The sequence below is a fragment of the Pelmatolapia mariae genome, linkage group LG7 (assembly GCF_036321145.2).
Source record: "Pelmatolapia mariae isolate MD_Pm_ZW linkage group LG7, Pm_UMD_F_2, whole genome shotgun sequence".
Lineage (NCBI taxonomy): Eukaryota > Metazoa > Chordata > Actinopteri > Cichliformes > Cichlidae > Pelmatolapia > Pelmatolapia mariae.
Window position 1 is genome coordinate 25,519,096 of NC_086233.1, and position 26,714 is coordinate 25,545,809.

The window sequence follows — 26,714 nt, forward strand, 5'->3', positions numbered from 1 at the left end:
GGCTTGAGCATCTGGTGGGCATCACAGGCAGTGCCCTTAGCTGGTTTAAATCCTATCTCTCAGAAAGGTCAGTTTCTGTCACCATGGGTACCTATGCCTCCTCCATTGCCCCTGTTACCTCTGGTGTCCCCCAGGGGTCTGTGCTGGGTCCCATGCTGTTCTCTTTATACTTGTTACCCTTGGGCCGAATCTTTGATAAATACAATATTTCTTTTCACTTTTATGCGGATGACATTCAAATCTAATTTGAACTAGCTGAGGATGTCACGTCATCGTTGCAACACTTCTCCGATTGTATGAATGAAGTTAAAATCTGGCTACTGAGCAATTCCCTCATTCTAAATGATAAGAAGACTGAAATTGTAATCTTTGATACTCCCTTCTCTCGGCTGAACTAATTGGTATTTTTGGGCCCTTTGCTGACTCCCTTTCTGACACTGTGAGGAACCTGGGTGTTGTCTTGGACAGTTCCTTCAAGTTGGACAAACATGTGTCCTCTGTAGTTAAATCGAGTTTCAATCAATTACGTCTAATCTCTAAGGCCAAGCCCTACATACCACGTAAGGACCTGGAGAAACTTATCCATGCCTTTGCTACATCAAGATTAGATTACTGTAATTCCCTTTATACTGGTCTCCATTCTGCCCTTGTTCACAAACTGCAGCTCGTTCAAAATGCAGCTGCACGTCTCTTAACGGGAACTGGCAGGTTTGAGTCTATTACTCCAGTTCTTTCCGACCTGCACTGGCTCCCTATTAAATTTCCTATTGATTTTAAAATCTTATTGCTCACTTTTAAAATCATAAATATCACCGCGCCCAGCTATCTTACGGATCTCCTCAGCCTTTATACCCCTGGGAGAGTGCTTAGATCAGCAGGCCAAATGCTCCTGGTGCGACCTAGATCTCGGCTCAAGACCAGAGGTGACCGCGCATTCGCCGCTGTCGCACCCAAACCTCTGGAATAACCTACCTCTAGCTATTCGGGCGTCTGATTCAATTCAATCTTTTAAATCTCGATTAAAAACTTATTTGTTTAGCCTTGCTTTCCCCGCCTCCTAGAGCCCGCATTTTTAGTGTACTGTAACTTATCTTTTTCGCTTTATTAATGTTTATAATGTTTTAACCTTCAGCCTTTCGGGTTGTGCCTACTATGCCTGGTGTATTATTGGTTAGTTATGTCACCCGCCTGTTAGTATTTTATTTGTATTTTGTGTTTTGTATTTGTATTTATTATTCCTCTTAACTCGTTCTGTGAAGCACTTTGGCATACCTGTGGTTTTTTAAATGTGCTATATAAATAAAATTGTATTGTATTGTATTGTATTGTGTCTCCCTCCACTTGCACTTTATATACTACATCCACTGATGTTCAGCTTGAACTCACTGACCTGCAGTCTGATTCACTGCTGGCAAAGCATTTCAAGTCAGTATGCTGACAAAGTGTAAAATATTTTATCCCACACATTCATGTTTTTACACACTGGAATGTTCATAGATTAAATAAAGGATGTGTGTTAGTTACACATACTGGTAAAAGCTTTTGTGACCATTTTTCCAAAAGTTGTATTTCATCAAATACAACATTGTATAATATTAATATGTTTGTTATGTATCTATTAATATATGCATTCATTAGCCATTTAGGAACTGTATCTAATTCCTGTTTGCCCTTTTTATTTTTTTTTATTTTCAGGTGGCCTTATAGGGCCTCATAATTGGGGGTGTATTGGCTTGAGCAGAATGATTACCGAGTTTATTTATGGGACAGATAGCTCTCCTGCCCCAAGTAATATATACAGTATCTCACAAAAGTGAGTACACCCCCAAATTTGTGTAAATATTTTGTTATATCACTTCATGTGACAACATTGAAGATATGAAACTTTGATACAATGTAAAGTGTCAGGGGCTGGGTCTGTCACCCAGTGTTTTCAGTTTGTTTTGAGTTCTTACGTTATTTTTGGAGATCATGTTGAGTTCATAGGATTATTATTTGTTTGCCTTGAGTTTAGTTTAGCATGGTTGTCTGTGTTTGTCTGTGTTAGTCGCATGTATGTGTTGTCTGCGTGTTTCATTTTGTCAAGCCAGTGTTGTCATGTCTATGTCTCTCCATTTTTCCTGTTTTATTTTGAAAGTCTTGTGTTTCTTTGTTCAGTGTGTTTAGTTTTACCCTTCTCCTGTGATGTCATTAGTTTCATTTGTGTCAGCTGTTTCCTTGTGTGTTTCCACTTCCCCTGATCACCTCCTGTGTGTATTTAAGTCCTCTCACTTCCTTTGTTTGGTGTCAGTTTGTCTGTTTTCCTACCCTCCACTTCAGGTTTTCATGATTCTGCTCAGGTTGTGTTCATGTTCTTCACATTTTCTCGCACATTTCTGGGCAGAATCATGTTCATGTCTGTTTTTCATTGTTACCTCAGTCTCGTCACAGTTTTCAGGGTTATTTAGTTTTCCCATTTTAGGTTTTTCAGTTTAGTTGTCGCTCCTGTTCCACCTTTGCTTGAGTTTGTGTTTATTTTTACCAGCCATAATAAACAGCTCGCTTTTGTTTAAAACTTCAGTTCCTCTCTCTAGTCTCTGCTTTTGGGTCAGTTTCACAAACTCACCGGCGTGCCCCGCTGTGGCAGTCTGTGTACAGCTTGTACAACAGTGTAAATTTGCTGTCCCCTCTAAATAACTCAACACACAGCTAGAGGTGGGAATCACCATACACCCCACGATACGATATTATCACAATACTTAAGTCACGATACGATATTATTGCGATTTTTTTTAATATATTGTTACGAACTTGTATTTTCATGTGTTTGTTCTGGGCAGGTAATATCTGTTTATGTTAATTCAGCTGTGCCAGGGCTCGGCTCCGATTGGTGCGTGGATACACCGGCCCGACGCGACTGGTTCCAGCTGGAGGACCCGCCCATTAAAAGGAGGCTGGAGCGCTACGGCTTGAGAGGGCCTCGCGTCTCTCCTCATTACCCAGCAGCGTAACTGTGGCAGCCGTTGGCTGCAGTGTGGCTTGAAAGTGTTGGAAGTGGAGTGGGTAGGGGTGAGCTGCCGTTTCTTTTGATCACCCGTTTTTTCTCCTGTTTTGAATTAGTTAAGGAGGTTAGACTCTGTCTTTATTTTTGACTTTGTTTTGGTAAGGTCAGGGGTGCGGGATTTGTGTAGATTTGTTCTGTTTATTATTTTGGCCTTGGCTCACCCTGAAGTGTTGACACTCCCGTTTTGTTGTTCCTCTTTTATTTATCACTTTGTAAATAAATCACTATAACGAACGGATTTGTTTCCTGTGGCTGCTTGGGTCTTGGGGGGGAAGCGAGTGCCTCGCTCATGTTATGGCCTGGCCCTAGACGGGTCGTAACAATATTTTTGCGATATTCTGAGTATTGCAATACGATATTTTGTGAGTTATCACATATTTTTTCTACTGCAGATTTTGTCCATAAAGGTAAACTTTACCAATATTCATTTTATCTAATAATAAAGTCTCACACTCAGTCTTTCTCTCATGTCAGTCAGTTTTATTGCTGACAAACTGAACGGTTTGTATAACAGTCTAGTCCAACTTAACTGAACGTAACTATCTGGTACAATTATAGCTTAAAACAAAATATAATTTTACATTAAATAAAAAAGTTTTAAATTTAAATAAAATAAAACATTTCTTAAATTAAAATAAGTAAACTTTCCTGTTTGTTGCTGCCCTAAAAAGTTAAACACATTTGGACAGTGAAGCAATGTCAGCATTCTTGCTCAGAAAAAGGAGCTGATCAACATGCTCTGAAGTCAGAGTGCTCTGTTTTGCTGTGACGATGTCTCCAGCGGTTGAGAAGACTCTTTCAGCCGAGACACTAGTACCTGGGATACAAAGGTATCTTTTTGCCAGCGTGGCCAGGAAAGTATAGACTTCCTCATGGGATTTCCACCAGCTTAGTGGGTCTTCTGTGAGTGCCAGTGGCGTGACCACTGGTATCTTTTCACCTCCTCCTCAGCTGTGGCAGATAATGATTTTGGTGGGGCTCCAACATCACTATAAGTCTGACCAAGCAAGTCTGTTAACCCACAAGACTTCCTCATCTTGGCTGGTATGAGAGAGGGTCTGGGATTTTGTTCAGTCTCGTCAGGTTTCTCATGATGTTCATGGGCTTCTGGCTCACAGATGGGCTGCTGCCTCTTTTCTTCCTGTAGAAAACCCACACACATACAGAGAGAGGGAGAAAATAAATATTTTATATCTTTTAGTATGCAGTAATATGTTAGCAAATTATAATTAATGTATTTAATTGTTAAATAGAATATTACCAATATGACAAAAATATCACCGATCTACTAATATTGTAAGTAAGTTATTTAAATTATAACACCAGAATGTTTGCTTACCTGAAGGGTTATAGCCTCAGCAACCACTCTGGCATAGGTTTCCTGTCTTTCCTCCAGTGATAGGAACGGCAGGGTTTTAAAGCGTGGGTCGAGAGCTGATGCTGTGTAGAGGGTGTTCCTCTCGACTGTACTGGCATATCTCTTCTTAAGATCTTGACTGATACTTTGCTTGATGTTTCTGACCAGCGCTGTGTCACCAATGTTGTCTTGGGTGTCATGCAACAGCTGTGCTAGCAGCGGTGCTACGAGAGAGAGTAGGATTCTTTTCCTCAGACATCACAGTAGTCGCGACTTGCATTGACTTCAAGGCCCGGACAATTTCTTCAGTGTTCCCAATATCCGTCTCATTTAGAGTAAAGATATCTGTGCTACTCTTTCTGACTTCGGGAGACAGCAGCGCTGCACAAATCGCAGGTTGTTGTTCAAGGAAACGCTGGAGCATGTCATAAGCACTGTTCCATCTCGTGCAGACGTCGGTCTTGAGCTTGTGAGTCGGGAGCTGTAACATTTTCTGTTTTTGCTCCAGAGCGTGGTTTGCCACTGTGCTTCTATTGAAAAAACCAGTTATGTGCCGCACTCTCCCCAAGACCCTGGCTACTGCAGGCAGGTTTAAGGCTCGTTGTGATGCCAGATTGAGCGTATGGGCGAAACACTTCACATGCAGGTATCCCGCTAGCTGAGTAGCAATTGTCATATTAGAAGCATTGTCGGTGACAACCACCAGATTTTTGTCGGCAATCCCCCATTCCTGTGCTGCATTTTGCAGGAGATTTGCAATGTTAGCTCCGGTGTGACTTTCATGTAATGTTCGAGTTTGGAGAACGTAAGACAGCAGTCGCCAGTCCGCTGTGAGATAATGAGCTGTTATAGTCACATATGAATCCACAGCCCGCGAGGTCCATGCGTCGCAAGTTAATGCAACCCTTTCTGCTGTGCTCAAACTTTCCTCAACTTTACGCTTCACATCTATGTAGAGACTGGGTACGGCTGTGTCTGCGAAAAAACGTCGTGATGGTATCACATACCTGGGTTCCAGCGTCTTGATTATGTAAGAAAAGCCCTCGTTTTCCACAATGTTGTAAGGACGCAGGTCTTTGCAGATGAAGTACGTGATAGATTGTGTTATTTTCTTAGCTCGCTCTGAATTGGGAGATAGCTTTGCTAAGCTAAGAGTGTCCAGCGTTGGTTGATTTTTCAGTTGAGCTGATTTAGAGCTAGCTTTGCCGTCCGCGTTTAATGCTATTTTTGGATGGTGCCGTGTAAGATGGGCCCTCATGTTCGTAGTATTTCCAGAGTACTTTATTTTCATACGACACACCTTGCAAATCCCGTGTGTCATATCCATCTCATTTGTTCCATCCCTGTTAAAAAATCCAAAGTACGTCCAGACGTTTGATTTAAACGCAGCTGGCGCTTTCCTGATCTCTTTCTCTCCCTCCATCTTTGTTTGATCAATTTTCCCATGTGCTGACCTAACCTCTGCTGACCTCACTAGAGAAAAAGCTCAACCGCACCATCTGGTGGACTGGAAGTTTTTGGAACAAAATATCGATGTCTGCTGTCCCTGTATCGATACATTATTAGCAAACAAAATATCGCGATACTATGCAGTATCGATTTTTTTCCCCACCCCTACACACAGCCATTACTGCCTAAACCGCTGTCAACAAAAGTGAGTACACCCGTAAGTGAAAATGTCCAAATTGTGCCCAGTTAGCCATTTTCCGTCCCTGGTGTCATGTGACAAGTTAGTTTTACAAGGTCTCAGGTGTAAATGGGGAACAGGTGTGTTGAATTTGGTGTTATTGCTCTCACACACTCTCATACTGGTCACTGGAAGTTTAACATGGCACATCATGGCAATGAATTCTCTGAGGATCTGAAAAAAAGAATTGTTACTCTACATAAAGATGGCCTAGGCTATAAGAAGATTGCCCACACCCTGAAACTGAGTTGCAGCATGATGGTCAAGACCATACAGCAGTTTAACAGGACAGGTTCCACTCAGAACAAACCTCGCCATGATCGACCAAAGAAGTTGAGTGCACGTGCTCAGTGTCATATCCAGAAGTTGTCTTTTAAAAATAGATGTATGAGTGCTGCCAGCATTGCTGCAGAGCCTGGAGGTGTGGAGGGTCAGCCTGTCAGTGCTCAGACCGTACGCCACACACTGCATCACATGGCTGTCCTCCAAGAAGGACACCTCTTCTTAAGATAATGCACAAGAAAGCCTGTAAACAGTTTGCTGAAGACAAGCAGACTAAGGACATGGATTACCTGTGGTCTGATGAGACCAAGACAAACTTATTTGGTTCAGATGGTGTCAAATAACCAGGTGAGGTGTACAAAGAGTGTGTCTTGCCTATAGTCAAGCATGGTGGTGGGATGTCATTGTTTCGGGCTGCATGAGTGCTGCTGGCACTGAGGAGCTACAGTTAATTGCAGGAACCATAAAGCAGAGCATGATCCCCTACCTTCAGAAACTGGGCCACAGGACAGTATTCCAACATGAAAACAACCCTACACACACTTCCAAAAAGACCAGTGCCTTGCTAAATAAACTGAGGGTAAAGGTACTTAACTGGTCAAGCATGTCTCCAGACTTAGACCCTTTTCAGCATCTGTGGGGCATCCACAAATGGAAGTTGGAGAAGCGCAAGGTCTCTAACATCCACCAGCTCCATGATGTCATCATGGAGGAGTGGAAGAGGATTGTAGTGGCAACCTGTGAAGCTCTGGTGAACTCCAAGCCCAACAGAGGTAAGGCAGTGTTGGAAATAATGATTGTCATATAAAATATTGACACTTTGGGCACAGTTTGAACATTTCCACTTAGAGGTGTACTCACTTTTGTTGCCAGCGATTTAGACATTAAGGGTTGTATGTTGAAGTGACAAATAAAGTATGCTGAAAAGCATGAAACCATGGTCGGGTCTGTCGTACAGTGATGAATTAGAATGGATGGTAACGTTTTCAGACAATTTAACTGAAATTTTTGCTGTATAAGAGTATGTGTTTAAATGCTTTATTATTGCTCGTGTGTGTGTGGATGTGCTCTCCAGAGCCTCCGGCCAATGTGGAAGGTGCAGTCTCTGCAGAGTGTGCACACTCTGAATAAACTGGCTTGGGTGCAGAACAGTCCAAAAGGGAGGCCTCAGTCTTTGCAGGTGCCAAGAAGGGGTACTAAGCCACAGTTTGTGACATTTGTATTTACAGACAGCTTAGAACCCGCTGTGAAACACATGGCTTGGACTGTTCATGAATAGTAAACACAGTATTGGCCAGGTCCAAAAACAGACAGACAAACTGTGCTCACCTTACAGTAAGCACAGTTTGAAGAACACATTGCTGAAAAGCTGGCTCATGAACAAGGTACATGGATCTTTCCAATAACAGGCCTGAAACTAAATACTGCAGCCAGCTTTAGGTTTAGAAACATTAAATTATAACTCCCATTAACAGAAATGAATGTTATTTTCAGTTGTCTCAGACCCCAGAGAATCTTTAATTATGGCAGATTTGGCCATGCTACATGCAGTCCTGTTCCCATTGTTAAACACCTCTAAACACATAGCTACAGTTCTTTCAGGCACAGGGGTTATAATCACTGGATTTAAGTCTTTAGAAACAGAGTCAGTAGAACAATAATAGTCTCTTTTACTAGGCAACTTGGAAACAAAACCCTCCTAATCCAGCTCTGCTGGATTGGCGGTACATGGAACTGATATGGAATCTATAGTCAGTACTATTTTAGTCTCAGCTCTCTCGGTTCTCAAGAGAGCTGGTGGCAAGAAGCCGCCATTACTCATCCCCGCTGTTTGATCCGGCAGCGTGGTGCAGAGGAAGCCGCTGGGTAGCTGACTCCTCATTCCCAGCTCACATTCTGGCCAGAAGCATGGCCGGGGAGGCATAGTGCAAACATGGCGAGGACAGGCAAACCTGCTGCTGCGGCAGGGTGATGACTGGAAACCTGGAAGGCAGTAACGGGGAGGAGCCTCAGGGTGCCGACCTTAATCGCTGGGATGCCAAAAATACAAAACTAAACTGAACTGGAATACAGGAACCTAAACTAAACGCACGGAGAAACACATAACCATGAGAAAGATCGCAACGCAGGACAAAGGGAGACGCAGACATAAATGAGCACGAGGGAAAACGAGCGAACAAACCATGGGAGGGAACACAACTGAACATGATCTAACTAATCAGACAGGTGGAAACACTGTCACAATAAAACAGGAAACACTGAGACGTAGACTGACACGAGCTTGACAACAGGACATGGAACAGACATGAAAACTTAAAACAGACTGGGGAGACGAGATGGAAAAAAAGGAGAGAAACACTGGAACAGGTAAGGGAGACAAAACAGAGACACCTCTAAGACTGCAAGGGCAACAGAGAGGTAGAGAAAACACAAGACAGAGAGAGGGATGAGAGAGCGAGAGAGAGCGAGAGAGAGAGCGAGAGAGGGCGAGAGAGGGCGAGAGAGAGCTGATGGGCTGGGGAAACATGGATAAACATGCCAGACAGGGGAGACATGGAATGAACACAAGGAGGGGGAACATGACAACAGAAAAGGAAAACAAGACACAAGAGGTCCGTTCTTCGTACCTCGCTAGAACTCTTGATTGAGGGATTTCAGGAGTTTCGGAGTTTAATTAAAATGCAAGGGAACACTGCAAAGGCTGCAAAAGCAAGGAGAGAGGGCTGGCAGAAAGTTGCTGACAAATTAAACTCGTAAGTAATTTATTATATTATATTACATTATATCCTCTTTCACATTAGAGCCACAACAGGACCCACTAGAACATGGGAACAAGTAAAAGTGAAATATAAGAATATTCTACAGAATGGTAATATTTATCACTTATATTGCTTTTAGTCTCTTGAAAAGAGACCCTGAAATAACCTGTTTGTTTGTAAATAATACCCTCACGGGAAAATGGATATCTCTCTATGAGCACACTGTCGCGCTGAGCTAAAGGATCCTGTCTATCCTGCAATATACGCAGAATTCTGAAAACTCTCCTTATCAATCTTGCACCTTCCGCAATGGGTTGCTCGCGTACAAACGGACAGGACATGGCTGCGACAGACTTCCCAAATCCACCTTCGCTTTTAAAGCCGTGGTCTCTCATCTTGATTACACGAAGTAATTTACTATTACTACTCTAACATATGAATTACATCTGAAATAATCAAATACATGAAATAGAATGATTAATAGTACATTTCCCTTTTTTTAGGAAATGACCTGTATGTATCTGTATGACATCAATAAAAGAATCAAATACTGCATTATCTTTAGTTACATTGATAATATTTATTTATGGAAAAACAGTGGAGAAATATCGCTGTTGCTTTCATATAACTGAAGCGGACATACCTGAGTGGCCGCGATCTAATCCTGTTTACCTAAAGTAAGCCTGCTCCCAAGCAGGTTTACGCTTACGGATCTGTTGCTATGACAGCAAGTCCCAGATGAGCTTCGGAGAACCGAACGATCCAAGATCACGCAAAATCGTCAACAATCAAATCCAGCTAACTTACTTAGCGAGGTACGAAGAACGGACCTCTGGACACACATAAACAAAAAACACACAGAAGACAAAGACACAAGGGCAACCTAAATAGACAAGAAACTAAAACATAGAATAAACTCAAGATTACTAAATAAACCTGAATAAAGACCAACCAACTAGAATACAAAATTGACACCAAAACACAAGAACTCAAAAACACTGGGTCAGATAGCCCAGGATCATAACAGTTACACATTTTAACACATTTTTCAGGTCAACATTGTTGAATCAGCAATGTTCATATGTGCATCCACCTTCAGCCAACTGGAGTATGTGTTAATGTCTTAGACAAACCCACTCTTTGTTTTCCCTTCTTTTACATCTACACTATCTACGCCTCCTGCTTTCATCTCCCTCTCACATGCACACCAAAGGTTATAAAGGTAATCGCTTTCTGTAAACGCTTCAAACAGAGCCGACTCAAACAACACTGCTGTTGTCTGTCTCAGCCAAAATGTCTCAAGATTATTCTTATTTTGGATTCTCTTATATAAACAGAAATGCAGAAAATGACGCAAAAAACACCACGGCTCTTAATAATGCTGCAGATATCTCTGTTATTGTGGTGTACTTCCTGGTCGTCTTGGCAGTTGGAGTTTGGGTAAGTTTTGCAATCACTTTTTAAAACCAATTTCTCTGCAATTCCTCAAACATTTTATAAACTGTTTACAGCTAAGAAGATTTAGGATAGTTTGTATGTTAATGTGTCCTAATGTGTCTTACAAGCCTGATTCTAAAAAAGTCAGGACACTGTGTAAAATGTAAATGAAAGCTAAATGTAGTGATTTGAAAATCTCATAAATTCATATTTTATTTCTAGTGGAAATTTCAAATTAACCTGAAAAAACATGTACCATTTTAAAAAAAATCCTAATTATGAATTGGATGGAGGAATTTTGTCCCATTTTTGTCTAATAATATAGGACTCTAGCTGCTCAACACTCCTGGGTGTTCCTCATATTTTTGCCTAAATGATTTGAGTTGGTGAAAGGTCTGGATTAAGGCCAGGGCAGATCAGTCTTTTCTACTACGAAGATATCCTGTTGTGATAGATGCAATGAGCATTGTCTTGCTGGATTATACAATGCTCTCACTGAAAAAGATGTCATCTGGATGGGAGCATATGTTGCTCTAGAATCTGCACATACAACACCTTGCAGCATTAAAGGTTCCTTTACAGATGTGCAAGCTGCAACGGCATAGGCAGTAAGACACCCTCATACCGTCGAGTGACTGAGTGCTGTTAACAAGCCATGTTTTTCTTCTCCTCTTTAGTCTGGATGTCTTTGTTTCCTTCAGTGTAGTCTGTTACTGTTTTGCACATATTTAAGAATTTTCTAAAACATGCCTTTGTCCTGTTACAGTCTATGGTCCACACTAACAGATCCACTGTAGGTGGCTTCTTCCTTGCAGGGAGGAGTATGGTATGGTGGCCGGTGAGTATCTTTATATTTAGAATTAGATGCTTTACAGTATTCTTCCTGCATTTAGAGCCATTAACAATTTTTTATTGCTGTGTTCAAATGGAAAACAATGTGATGTAAGCTATCATAAAAGAAGCATTTTATGGCACAGTGGTGGTTATCATGGTCACGTCATAGCAAGAGTGTCCCCCAGGTTCAAATCCTAGCTGTGCCATTCTGTGTGAGTTTGCATGTTCTCCCTCTGCCTCCAGGTATCCAGCTTCCACCTGTAGTCTAAAGACATGCATTTAAGGTTAGCTGATCATTCTACATGGACCATGGATGTGAGATAGATAATGTGCTGTATGAATGTGTGGTCAAAATATTGCTACACATAAAGCATGTTGAATGCACAGGGTTTTTCCCAGGTGCCTGGTTTCATCTTATAATCCTAAAAAATGCATGTTAGGTTAATTAGTGATTGTGTTCTTATAGCTGGAATTTCTTATTATGATTTTGTTTTGTATGATTTGGCACCCTCTTGTGGCCACAATTGGTACTTGGAAGCTTGTTATGCCCAGCTAGTAGTGATGGGAAGTTCCTTTTCAGACCTTTTCAGAGACCTGGCTCTTGTGGCACGTCTCTCAAAGAAGAGCTGCCTCTTTTGGCTCCCAAATGGCTCTTCATTTATTATCATCTGTAGCCTCACATTTTAGCCTTACTTGGCAAATATGAATGCTTTGTGTGTTGACAAACCCTTTTGCATTGAGCGTTTTTATGAGAAACCTTGTAATTGCCTAATTTTGTGTATTTGTTCACACAAAAACAAAACACTGCAAACAAATCCACAGAACAGAAACAGAGCCAAACTCAATAGCCAAACAGTTTGTCCTCAGTGCACGTTGACATTCAGAAAAATCAAATGCCTCAACTCGGATGGGCTGATGCGGTTTCTCCACTTAGTTAGTGTCTGCTTCTTCTTTAAACTGCAGCCAGATGCTGCTTTGTTTATGGGTGTCAGTCATATTCACCGCTGTATATCATCTCACTGACTGACTGAGGGGTAGTGATGTGTGGAGCGGTCCTGAACTATCAATACTTCCATTGCCAGCGTTTCTTGTTGCAGGATCAATTCCCATATGAAAATATCAATATCTAATTTGATTACACTTTTCTAATTTTTAATTTTTTACATTTTTAATTTAAATATGACATACAGACAAAAGTAAACTCGACAATTAGCGGGACATTTGGCAATACCCTTTGGATAGGAACTACAATCGCCTTCCGCCTCTCATTCAAGTGTATGCTAAGGCTCCACAAGAGTGTGAGCCAGTGAGATACCCAAGGCACAAAACAGACCACAAAACACACAATCGTGACTTTGTTCACAGATTATAACTGTGTTTATGTTCAGCATATAAATTATGCTGTGTGCAATGTGTGTGGGAAGACAGTTAAATACTGTAGCAATGCAAAAAACCTTGTTAAAAAAAAGTGGGGATCTGGCTCTCACTCGATGGCTAGTTCGATACAAGTGCCCAGTAGAGGTGAAACCTTTGCCCATGAAGCCTGTTTTGAAGCCTGAGGAAGAGTGCTGGTATCTTCCATTGTTTGGAGTATACCATCTGCAAAAGCCTGGACAAATAAGGGTTGTTTTTGACTCAAGCGCCAAACACGAGGGGATGTCATTGAATGATGTCCTTTTGGTCCAGACTTGAACAACACTTTGGTTGGTGTGCTACTGCGGTTTCTAAAAGAGCCCATAGCAATAACTGCAGATGTGAAACAGATGTTCTACTGCTTTACTGTAAGGGAAGATCATCGAAACTACTCACACTTTCTCTGGTACTGAGACAATGACCTTGCAAAAGATGTGACAGAGTTCTGCATGACAGTGCATGTGTTTGGCAATAGCCCCTCGCCAACTGTGGTGATGGATGGGCTACGAAAAGTCTAGTTTTGAACAGAGATTAAGACTAGTAAAGTCCCATATAAATATGATTTATGAGGTTATATGAGATTAACAAATCATCATCATTACTTCTGAGTAATCAAATGTGTAAATCATTTACAATTTATACAATATACTGAGATGTGGGCTAGCATGAAAAGCATAACCAAGTTGATTCTTGATGAATTCTTAAGTCTCCTAAATGTACAAATGTACCTACTGACAGATTTAACTGTGCTCTCCACAGATCGGAGCATCGCTGTTTGCCAGCAATATTGGCAGTGTCCATTTCGTAGGAATTGCTGGTACTGGCGCAGCTGCAGGAATAGCCATTGGTGGATTTGAATGGAATGTGAGTAACTGTTCTTGAGCCACTCATCCATTATCACTTGTTATATAGAAGAATTTCTCGCCTCTGATTCTGTATCAGTTCATGTCAGCTCATAGTTTATTGATTTTTATGAGCGCTCCATCGTGTAGAGGAAAGAAGGATGAAAGTATTTCTTGCATATTTGTGTGTTTCAGTCTCTTTTTGCGATTGTTATCCTGGGATGGATTTTTGTGCCCATCTACATTAGAGCTGGGGTAAACAAAAGCCCTCATATATTTATTTATTTATTTATTTACCCTTTCTAAATAAGCAATGATTAATGAGTAAAATCTCATGTTTTGTGGATGTATTTAGATCATCACCATGCCTGAGTACTTGAAGAAGAGGTTTGGAGGACAGCGCATTCGCATTTATCTCTCTCTTCTCTCCCTTGTCTTGTATGTCTTCACCAAAATTTCAGTAAGTCCCCGAAAGAAAAGCAGAAACTATTGCTGTTGTACCTGTTTTGTATGGTACTAAATGAAATCCTACATTTTTTTTTCTCCCCATTCAGGCAGATATTTTGTCTGGTGCAATTTTTATCCAGCAGGCACTTGGGTTGAATATCTACCTCGCTGTTATTGCACTTCTAGCGATTACGGCACTGTACACTGTCACAGGTTTGTACACGGGAGAAAAATCATTTCCTATTTTACTGAACTTACAAACAGACATTTTCCTCATAAACTACCCAAGAAGTAATATCTACAGTTATATTATGACTGGGGGTAAAGTCTTCTCAAGGCCGTACGTGGAGATGTAGACACACGCCACACACACACACACACACACACACACACACACACACACACACACACACACACACACACAATCGCTCTCTTTCTTCATTGCTGGTTTATCTTTGCTGAGTTGCTGTGGTTGATTGCCATGGACTATGATAAGCCTGAATTGGCCTTCTGTTGCTGTTTTGTAACAACACATCCACAATTACAAGTTTTAAAGAATGAGTAGTTACATAATGACATGATGAGTTTATTGAAGAGGACTTTTTTATGTATATTAGTGCTGATAAAATCTCAAGTGATTAAGTGAAGATTTTCACAGACTGATAACATCATATATTTTATCCCAGGTGGACTGGCAGCAGTGATCTACACGGACACTTTACAAACCTTTATCATGCTTATTGGATCATTCATTCTGATGGGCTTTGGTAATATGAAATATTTTACATAGAAATTATTTGTTGGAAAGTTACAAAAATAAATAATAATGTTGATCTAACTTGCACATGATTTTCCTCAGCTTTTAATGAAGTGAAAGGATATGAAAACTTTGAGAAACTCTACATGCAAGCTGTCCCCTCAATCACGGGTAACATCAGTGCAAACTGCTATGAGCCTCGGCCAGACTCCTTCCATCTCTTCAGGGATCCACTTACAGGAGACATCCCATGGCCTGGTCTCGTGTTTGGACTCACTATTCAGGCTATCTGGTACTTTTGTACTGATCAGGTGAGTTAAGCAAATGAGCATTGGGCAGCTCAACTGCAGTTTTTAGCAACCAGTCTGTAGTCAAAAACCAAGACACATTCAACTGATTACCTCGGTGTGTTCATATATTCATGCTAGACTGAATTTAAATAAGGAGAGAACAATTGGAAGAAATTCAGTTAAGTTATGTAACCTAGAGGTGGTGGAGAAAATGCAGATAGAGTCTTGGATCCAGCTATGAGTAAACAGGGTGAAGCAGAGATGAGGAGGACCTGGGTTGCATGAATAGGAATCGTAAAGGCAGAATGACAGACAAGCACTGAGATTTAAAAGTATGCAGAGAGGAGAGTAGCAAGGAGAGGGCAGGGAAAAATGATTGGACTAGAACAAGGATGTCAGGACTGAGTCTGATGTGGGAAGTGGATGTAAAGAATAGACCGAATGCCCGGGAAACCAGGTAGATGAATGATTATAGATCTTCCTTATTAATCTTACGTGTAAAGTCATTTCAATAACAAAAGATTATTTGAAAGAACTGAACATAATTTACAAAGATACAGAATTCAATTAAGTTATTTGGCAATTAGGCTATTGATCAATGGTCATGACAATTTGCATATTAATGATCAAGAAACTAACCTCACAGCCCATTGTTCATTCAGTGGGCTAGTTTCTGTCATTGTGCCAATGTACTGTGTATAAGGTTGGGCTCTAGTGTGGTGGCAAAACAAAAACCTAGAAACTTGGCTTGATACAAAGTACACTACAAGGCTGAGAATCCTGCGTGGCAGCCTGAAGAACATTACAGAACATTTCATAAGCAGTGACTGGTGGTGTGGTACTTGCGGAGCGCACTAGAGTGAGAGAGAGAGAAAAGGTGTTGGTGGGTGCATAGTTTGGGGCAGAGGTTATAGTGACTACTGAAATGGAGTGTCGGAGTGGCTTACTTGGGCAGAAAGACGCTGAGGCTCAGAGGGGGAGGCAGAGGTCCAAGTGGGTGGCAGAGGAATGACCTGAGTTTTCTAGGCCCCTGTGTGGGATGGTGATGGCAGGAGGGCAGGCAGGTAGTGCGGTTGGTGGTACTCCCTGGAGTGTGGTTGAGAATCCTGAGGGGTTTTGTGTCCAGAATCCATAAAGGTGAACCTTAGTGGTGGTGTCGTGGTGTAGTGGGCTGGTAGAGCTAGGAGAGAGGATACCAAGGTAAGCATACAAGGACAGTGAAGCTGGCGATTAATACCCTCCATTAATTGGAGGAGGCACGGAGCCACACAGATCACACCCAGCTAGGGAAGGGTACCGGTATCCGGTGCCATTATGGCACCGGTTCTGACATATACGGTAGTAACCAGACCGAAAAGCAGCGCACATTTCGGTGCTTTATTTCAGTGCTTTTTTTTTCTTGAGATGTCATACACTTTGGATTCTAGCCAATCATTTTACCTTTACAAGGATAGTAGGCGGGCCCAGGTACGTACGTTCTTTTAGAGCAGAGCTACAGATTAAAAATGCCCAAGGCGACGCAGTCAAAAGTCTGGCTGTACTTCACAGCAAAAGATGCAAACTCAGCAGCCTGCAACAAGTGCTTTAAGCCCCACACCCCGGTACCGCGAGCAAAAAGGAGGAGATCACGTTTAATCGGTTATAACACGGGTGAGAAATATAAGTCCAGACATGTGTGGTATCCACAGAAACCTCTGAATCTCAGCTAAAATGTCATATAGACCATTTCTACAACCACCAAACACAACGAAAACAAGCCATGATTAAACGAGCAGTTATGGAAATGCGCACAAGTCCGCTAAACAAACAAGGCGAACCAGAAATTCTCCAGACTTCATGTAACCGGCTAAAGAAAAGTTGGTTATCTTCCAGAGCTATTACCAATTCCAAACACCAAGTTTCACCACACTCTGACCAAAATTCACTGAATGAGCCGCAAAAGAAGACCACAAAAACACACAGCAGCGCAAATGTGCTAAGACAGAAATTGGCTTACCGTCCAGATTTCCTCGTTATTTTCGCTGGTAGCCATGTGATTATCAGCAGTTACCTAGCCGTATCAGAGTCGTTTTCAGTCAACAACCTCCATTTTAGACCCACCTATAGACACGTGACTGGACAGACGTCACATGCAGTAAATTTGGGCCCACGTGGGTTTTGGCCTTGGAACGTCTGATTGGTTGAAGTAACGTGAACGTGGCATCGTTACTGTGACTCTATTGGCTCAAACAATTAAAAAGAGGTGTCAATCATGCAAATTGAACAAAAGAAACCAAAGTTACAGCCCCTTAGAATTTAAAGGGCCAGAGGCCAATTAAGCGCTCCATGGCAGAAAAGGCCCATTACCATGTAAATGTATGGATAACTCTTCAAAAACATATTTTTAAAAAAAGCATTTTTAGGCATGTTAATAAAATTAATGTCTGCTCTTAAATACCTAAAAAAAATCAACTGGCAAGGTGTCCAATTGTGTGCCAGAATTGGACATTTTTGTACAACGTCTGGATATTCATGTATTGACAGCGCTGTAATTTTTCACAGTTTCACTTTAAAAACATAAATCTTTGCACAGATGATGTTTATATGTTGTTACGGTTCTTATCATTTTGCAGAAAAAAAAAGAGACTGCTAAAAATAAAAACATGAGAGGTTTTTGGACGAAGTTTGTGTTCTCCATTCTTTAAGCACCGGTTCGAGCACCGTTTAAGCACCGGCACCGTTTCAAAAGTACCGATTTGGCACCGGTATCGGATAAAACCTAAACGATACCCATCCCTACACCCAGCTGCTCGCACCCTCGAGCTCTTCCTCTCCAAGTCTTGAACAATTTTGTCTCATTGGTTACCTCCTAATTCCAGAGTAGGCATTTGCTTCATAAAGTTAGGACATCAACAGTTTCCATACCAGTCTTTTTATCACAATAAATCCACATCAAAGAGATTAAAATGGATCCTCCCTCCAGTGTCATTTGATTAATTTAAAAGCGACCGTCCAGGCTAAAACTATTTCCCTTTAAAATGTTAACTTCTCTCACTGGAGTCTCCAATTTCAACGGGCTTCCCTGCTGCAACTGTGTCCTACAGATGTCGAGTGGAAAGCCGGTCTTGCCTTTGCTATTAATGTTCATGAATGAATGAACCTAATAGAAAACTACAAGGCCATCATCCCAGTGAACATTTTGATAGGAGGAAATATGCAGTAGGTCTCAAGCCAACTAAAGACCAGCATTCTTACTCAGATGCCATCAGTGAAAGAAACCATAGCATCAAGCGATCACCTCCACTGGTGTCACGGGGTGCCGAGGCAGGCCGTGTGATGATTAGTAATGGACCCAAGATGCAGACTGCTTAAGTGGAGGGTGAGCTTTATTAACCAATAGTGGAAAACAACACAACAGAAAGGGGGGCGAGGAAAATAACAGATAACACGCTAAACTGGGAAAACTAAAACTAACACAAAACCAGAACACGAACGAGGGTACCTTGCAGGGAGAAAGACCAGGAGCACAGAGGAAAATACACAGAATGATGGAGGGAACGAACACAGACAAACCAGCAACGACAAGGACACCAGACACGACTAAAATACACTCAGAGAACACAGGAAGATTACACACAGGTGGGGGACACAGCTGGGAGAGATTAACCTGACGAGACAAGGGAGGCAAACTGAAAACACTCACATAAGACGCAGACCTCCACAATAAAACAGGAAACATACGCACAAAGACACAGACTAGGAACGCGGACTTAGCACAGGAACAGATGGGCAGAACAGAATAACACTAAACAGGGGGAAGAACAGAACCAACATCACACTAATGGAAAACACAAAACGCTGGGTCAAAAGGACCCAGGATCATGACAACTGGTACTCTTCCATGTTAGGAGCCTTTGAGTTTTAAAGGTGATCTGAGGACTTAAAATCAGTTGAGAGTGAAATGGATCTCTTTTCACTTGCTGTGTAGATAATGCATCCAGTGACGTTCAGCTTCAACCCATTGAACTGCATTCTGATTCATTCACAGATTTCATCTTATAAGCTGACCAGGTGCAAGTTCCCAGCAGAAACATGCTTACTGTATGATTCAGGGTGAAAGGTCTTGTACCTGGGGAGCAGGTGTGTAGCCCAGAGAGAAAGATAAGCCATTCTCCTAAACTGATGAGCCAGTGCGTTGGACTCTGCAATGTGTATGACAGACTGTCAGATGTGGTTTATAGGGTGTGGCTGGTCAAAAAGAAAAGGGTGGTTGTGCTCCATCGTGACTGTCATGCACTCAGGGCTCCAGCACTAACTCTAGACTCTCAACCCAACTTGAGAGACCACTGAGGAATCTTCTAATCTGACTCAACGACAGTGTCACCTCCCCCAACATCTGAAAGATTTTGACACAGACATGTGGGTTGTTGGAGACAGCTAACCACCTAGGTGAGGGCTGTGTGGAGTGTGGGAGTGTCTAAATCTAATTTCCCATCATGCCTCTGGAACACTGTGTTTCATATTGAATTTAAGAAATTTATGTTTACTGTTATGGTTATGTAGCTGTTATAGTTTGTTCCATGCTGCAGGTCTGTTTAGACTTATACGTGTTCTTTATGATGGAAAAGAGATGTATATGTTATAAGTTATGCACAGTGATAGTAACCTGCTGGAAGCACAGTGTTAGTATGCTTTTTAAATGCAGAATAAAAGAGCACAGCCTTTGGAGTTGTAGGGTTTACAGCAGTATTTGAAGATTCAGTGCCTCCTTGTGAGTTTCTTGCTTTCTGATTTCTCAGCTTGCTGCAATATTGTGCAATTACAATACTTCACATTGAATCTGGGTATATAAGTAAATGTATTTTGTTGCTTACCACCACTGAATTGTATTACCATTGTTTCCTAATTGTAGGTGATTGTGCAGCGCTGCCTCTCTGCCAAGAGTCTCTCTCACGTGAAAGGAGGTTGTATCCTATGTGGTTACCTGAAGATACTGCCCATGTTTATCATGGTTTTCCCCGGGATGATTAGCAGGATCCTGTACACAGGTGAGTGTGGTGTGTGGTTTTAAGAGTTTGTTGTATGTAACTTATGTAGCAAGCTGATTGGTATATTTAAAGTTCTTGCAAAAAATGTTTAGTGATAAACAGACATACTGTGGATTTTCTTGCCTTTAATCTAGATGTGGTAGGATGTGTGGATCCAGATGAATGTGAAAAACACTGTGGGACCAGGGTGGGCTGCAGCAACATTGCTTATCCGAAACTAGTCGTCGAACTCATGCCTAAAGGTTGGTGACCTTTGTTTTATTAACTTTAAATAATTGCAGATTTTTTTTATATTTCTACTTTTTAATCTGTTACTCTATTTCAGGCTTGCGAGGTCTTATGCTGTCTGTGATGCTGGCCTCTTTGATGAGCTCCCTTACCTCTGTCTTCAACAGTGCCAGTACTCTCTTCACCATGGACATCTACACTAAGATCCGTCGCTCTGCTAGTGAGAAGGAACTTATGATTGCTGGCAGGTAAAACACATTTTTGCCATTGATTGCAATGAGAGAAATGATTGCATTGCATGACTGAATGCATTTTTTGTACAGAGTGTTTATCTTGGCCCTGATTGGTGTGAGCATAGCATGGATTCCTATGGTGCAGGGATCCCAAAGTGGTCAACTCTTTGTCTACACTGAATCCATCACCAGTTACCTTGCCCCACCTGTTGCAGCTGTCTTCTTGCTTGCCATTTTTTGCAAACGTGTCAATGAGACTGTGAGTTGCCTCCTTGATTCAGTGTTTGCTTGATTTTTTCATGAAATAAAAAAGAAATCTGTTCTTCAGTGCGGTTTTGCGCAGTGAAAGAATCCTTCACATACCTCTGGGATTTAGTCAGGAAAATGTTATCAAGAGCAAAGCTTTTGTCATTTGTCGTTTGGAGAAAAACTATTTTTTGCTGAGTGTTAGGGACAAATGATTAAACCAATCTGTAAGTCTGTAGAGAAAAATAAGCCAAGTAGTTCATAGCTCGGCTTAGTAGATGGACTGGGAATAAAATAGAGCTGTCAGAGTGCTTCTTGGCAAAGGTAGTTATTTCCACCCACAACCACTGAAAAAGTTCAATTATTAATAAGTTGTTTAATCTGTCCAGACATCCCAGTAGGTCCTGGCCAAAAAAATAGTATTACACCAGAGCAAAAGTGGTAAATATTCCTTCATGAACTGTCCAACTACTTTTTGTAGACACAGTTTTTATATTTTGGATGTGTACATATTAAACAATCCTGTGTACACATCCAAAATATAAAAAAGCTTGTAAGCTAACACGAGTTACAAATGCTGGTATGTTAATATACTGTAAGAATCATGATTCCAGCTTCCTGTTCAAAATGTAGCGCTGATTCAATCTCACTTTTAGCAAGAAGTATTTATCCAAAACTATTTCTTCAAATACAATATTATATACATATATATGTTGCTATCTATTACTATATTACTATATTGTATTTATTTATTTTTTTACCATTTTTAAAACCTTTAAACGTTTTAAAAGTATTTCGATATAAAGTAATATTTGTCCTTTTTTCTTTCTTTCCACAGGGTGCATTTTATGGCCTCATAATTGGGCTGTGTATGGGCTTGAGCAGGATGATTACTGAGTTTATTTATGGGACAGGTAGCTGTGCTATCCCCAGTAACTGTCCCACTATCATATGTGGAGTTCATTACCTTTACTTTGGGCTCATTCTGTTTGTCATCTCTGGCATCGTCATGCTGGCAGTGTCTTTCATGACCAAACCTATTGACGACAAACATGTAAGTTTTTAATTTACCAAGTGTAAGCATTCACTAGAAGACACCAAACTAGCAATGCACCTATAAATTGTTGTATAGAGTATGAGATTTCATGGTCATTGATCACACATCAATGACATAGAGGTATTATGTCTGTAAAATGGTAAATGACCTGTATTTGTATAGCGCTTTACTTAGTCCCTAAGGACCCCAAAGCGCTTTACACTACATTCAGTCATTCACCCATTCACACACCCGTACACTGGCGCCACCGGTAGCCTAGCGCAGCCTTGAAACTTTCTTCTCTTTGTTGCTCCTGTCATGATGATGAGGAACACACTGCTATCCTATGTAGTCTGACAGACATCCACCATCACATGAACTCCATTATTCATTTGTTTGTTTTTTTGTCTTGGTATCCCAGAGCAGTAACTGCCAGTCGCCTTTGTGAATCTAGGTTCTGATTGGAAACAGATATTTGTGACATACTTGTAAGATAGCCAATGCTCAGTTTATGTGATTGACATTGACGATATTTACACAGAGGAGCACATTGATAATATTCATCAGCTAACACTAAAGATTTCAGATGAATCAAACCAGCCAGATGTGGTCAAGTGCTGATCCAGATCTTTGGTGACCTACCAAGCCCTGATGATGCTGCTGTTTGCTTGTCTGTTGCAACCACTCAAGCCGTGGCTCAGGAAGACATAGGCAATGGGTTGTTTCAGAAATACTTAGAAGAACTAGGTGCGAGCTAGTGGTGAAGCAGGTTTTTTGAGTGTTATTCAGAGTAAGGTCCAAAAAGCTCAACATAACCCCAACACAACGACACCCAACTAAGAATGGTGGCACATCCCCCCAACACTGTAACTATTGATCATGGCGAACCTACCTACAGTGCACCTTCCAGTGCTGTGGTGGACCTTGATAGTATTGATCTCACTCTACTAAACCCAACTCAGATCCAGAAGCTCTTGGTCAACACAAACCAAATCACGCACCTTTGCTGGCCACACTCCCTTTCCCACTGGTGACGTAGACTATGAAGCATGACAGACTCAAGTACAGGGTGGGCCATTTATATAGATACACCGTAATAAAATGGGAATGGTTGGTGATATTAAAGTCCTGTTTGTGGCACATTAGTATATGTGAGGGGGCAAACTCCTCAAGATGGGTGGTGACCATGGTGGCCATTTAGAAGTCGGCCATCTTGGATACAACTTTTGTTTTTTCAATAGGAAGAGGGCCATGTGACACATCAAACTTATTGGTAATGTCACAAGAAAAACAATGGTGTGCTTGGTTTCAACGTCACTTTATTCTTTCATGAGTTATTTACAAGTTTCTGACCACTTATAAAACGTGCTCAATGTGCTGCCCATTGTGTTGGATTGTCAATGCAACCCTCTTCTCCCACTCTTCACACACTGATAGCAACACCGCAGGAGAAATGCCAGCACAGGCATCCAGTATCCGTAGTTTCAGGTGCTGCACATCTCATATCTTCACACCATAGACAATTGCCTTCAGATGACCCCAAAGATAAAAGTCTAAGGGAGACCTTCGGGGCCATTCAACTGGCCCACGACGACCAATCCACTTTCCAGGAAACTGTTCATCTAGGAATGCTCGGACTTGGCACCCATAATGTGGTGGTGCACCATCTTGCTGGAAAATCTCAGGGAACGTGCCAGCTTCAGTGCATAAAGAGGGAAACACATCATCATGTAGCAATTTCAAATATCCAGTGGCCTTGAGGTTTCCATTGATGAAGAATGGACCCACTATCGTTGTACCCCATATACCACACCAAACCATCACTTTTGTTGTTCCAGCAGTCTTGGAGGGATCCATCCAATGTGGGTTAGTGTCAGACCAATAGCGATGGTTTTGTTTGTTAACTTCACCATTCACATAAAAGTTTGCCTCATCACTGAACAAAATCTTCTGCGTGAACTGAGGGTCCTGTTCCAATTTTTGTTTTGCCCATTCTGCAAATGACCCGATCTGGGTCATCCTCGTTGAGATGCTGCAGCAGCTGGAGTTTGTAAGGGTGCCATTTGTGAGTAGCTAATATCCGACGAAGGGATGTTCGACTAATGCCACTCTTCAGTGACATGCGGCGAGTGCTACGCTGTGGGCTCTTGCTGAATGAAGCCAGGACAGCCACTGATGTTTCTTCATTAGTGACAGTTTTCTTGCGTCCACATTTTGGCAAATCCAACACTGAACTAGTTTCACAAAACTTAGCAAGCAGTTTGCTAACTGTAGCATGGGAGATGGGTGGTCTCGTAGGGTGTCTTGCATTGAAATCTGCTGCAATGACCCGGTTATTGCGTTCACCAGATATCAACACAATTTCGATCCGCTCCTCACGTGTTAACCTCTTCGACATGTCAATGGCTGTGAACAAAGAGAAACTTGTAAATAACTCATGAAAGAATAAAGTTACGTTGAAACCAAGCACACCATTGTTTTTCTTGTGACATTACCAATAAGTTTGATGTGTCACATGGCCCTCTTCCTATTGAAAAAACAAAAGTTGTATCCAAGATGGCCGACTTCTAAATGGCCGCCATGGTCACCACCCATTTTGAGAAGTTTGCCCCCTCACATATACTAATGTGCCACAAACAGGACTTTAATATCACCAACCATTCCCATTTTATTACGGTGTATCATATAAATGGCCCACCCTGTAGATCTCCTTCTTAGTGATTCCCTTTATAAAGATGAACAAAAGATGAGTAAATACTTTGAAGTTTGCTCAGTCCAGTTGCAGAAGTTGTTAAGCTTCTTGGTGCGAACTCCCTACCCACTGCTTATATTAATCAGCTTCAATTAATATAAGCAATTTAGTGTTGTAGAGAAGTGTTGTTTGCAGCATTTCTCGGGTCCAATCAGAATAGTGAGGAAAAACTGTCAGCATTCTTGAAAATACCCCATCATTGCAAACAAGAAGGGGCTCAGAGCTGATCCCTGATTTATTCCCACCCCACCTTGCATCCATCTGTTACTTCTACCGCACGCCACACTGTAGTTTCACTGCTCTCTTACATACTAATCTTACATACTTCTCTGCCACTCATGACTTCTTCACGCAATACAACAGTTCCTCTCTTGACACCCTACCATATACTTTCTCCACATCTACAACACCTCCTGACCTCTCATGATCCTGTCTGACACTCTCTTCTCTTCTACAACAGTATACACATACTCTTAGTTTGAATCCATCTCCAGTGCTCTTGGCCTTGCTTCTATTCCATCTACTCTTTTGCACACAATACATCTACCTTCTTCATTATATCAGCCAGCTCTCTCCCTTTACCAGCCATGGTTGTTACCAGCCTACATTTAAAGTTGCCTCTACACTCCTGCTTTTTTCTTCTATCTTGCTGCCTCCTAACACACCTTCCCTTTGTCCTCATCCTCCAGCTTCCACCAGACTGATCTAGTGTGGAAATTTAACCTGCTTTAACCTTCATATCTGCTGAGTCTCCTTGTTAAACTGTGTTTAATCAGTTATTAAGAAATAAAATAAAATGATACATTTTCTGATAATATTTTTCACCACATTTTGTGCTGTTTGACTAGTTGTATCGACTGTGCTGGAGCCTGAGGAACTGTACAGAGGAGAGGGTCGATCTTGAGATGGATGATTGGACTGATAACCAAGATTCCAACAGTGTGGACTCAGACGGTAATGAGCTGACATACGCAGCAGAGTAAAATATAACACAGTAAATATGCATTCGTACATATAAACAAATACATGCAAACTTTCGTTTGTCTTGTTTCTTCTTTTGCAGATGATGAGCCTGGCTTCTTGAAGAAAGCGGTGATGTGCTTCTGCGGCCTGGAAACCAAAAAAGCCCCCAAGCTGACTAAAGAAGAAGAGGAAGAGCTGAAAAGGAAGCTGACAGACACCTCAGAGGTGCCTCTGTGGAGGAACGTAGTCAATGTCAACGCCGTCATCCTTCTGTGTGTGTGCGTGTTCTGTCATGCCTATTTTAGCTAAAAGTCAGCTGATTTCAACTGCTCTCCGACTCTCTAGTTTATACAAATTTAACAGACTGCTCAGTAGGCCTCAGCCCTAAAACCCTGTTTAAACCTTATATGTTTAGAGCACTGTGTTTTTCTTTATCGCTTCTTGGTATTTAAAAGTTTAAGTGAACCAGTAGACAGCACTGTAATAATACAGTGGTATGCAAAAGTTTGGGCACCCTTGATAATTTTCATGATTTTCCTTCATAAATCATTGGTTGTTTGGATCAGAAATTTCATTTAAATATATCATGTAGGAGATGAACACAATGATATTTGAGAAGTGAAATGAAGTTTATAGGATTTACAGAAAGTGTGCAATAGTTACTTAAACTAAATTAGGCAGGTGCATAAATTTGGGCACCCTTGTCGTTTTATTGATTTGAATGCCTTTAGCACTAATTTTTGGAACATAAAACTTGTTTGGTAAGCTCATTGACCCTTGACCTACATATACAGGTGAATCCAGTCATGAGAAAGGATTTTTAAGGTGGCCAATTGCAAGTTTTTCTCCTCTTTGCGTCTTCTCTCAAGAGTGGCTACATAGGAGCCTCAAAACAACTCTCAAATGACCTGAAAACAAAGATTGTTCAATATCATGGTTTAGGGGAAGTATACAAAAAGCTACCTCAGAGATTTCAGCTGTCAGTTTCCACTGTGAGGAACATAGTGAGGAAATGGAAGACCACAGGGACAATTCTAGTTAAGGCCGGAAGTGACATCTCAAAGAAAATCTTAGATAAGTA

At 41.4% G+C, this 26,714-nt stretch overlaps 1 protein-coding gene across 1 annotated transcript; it reads left to right on the forward strand.

Moving 5' to 3' along the window:
- Nucleotides 1–10,421: 10,421 nt before the first annotated feature.
- LOC134632090 (sodium/glucose cotransporter 1-like) lies at nucleotides 10,422–25,942 on the forward strand. Its single transcript, XM_063480681.1, has 15 exons — nucleotides 10,422–10,568; nucleotides 11,332–11,403; nucleotides 13,572–13,676; nucleotides 13,850–13,909; nucleotides 14,010–14,114; nucleotides 14,209–14,314; nucleotides 14,788–14,868; nucleotides 14,961–15,169; nucleotides 20,040–20,175; nucleotides 20,310–20,417; nucleotides 20,501–20,651; nucleotides 20,727–20,895; nucleotides 21,721–21,936; nucleotides 25,519–25,624; nucleotides 25,734–25,942. The coding sequence occupies exons 1-15, from the start codon at nucleotides 10,422–10,424 to the stop codon at nucleotides 25,940–25,942; spliced, it is 1,980 nt and encodes a 659-aa protein (XP_063336751.1).
- The last annotated feature ends 772 nt before the right edge of the window (nucleotides 25,943–26,714 follow it).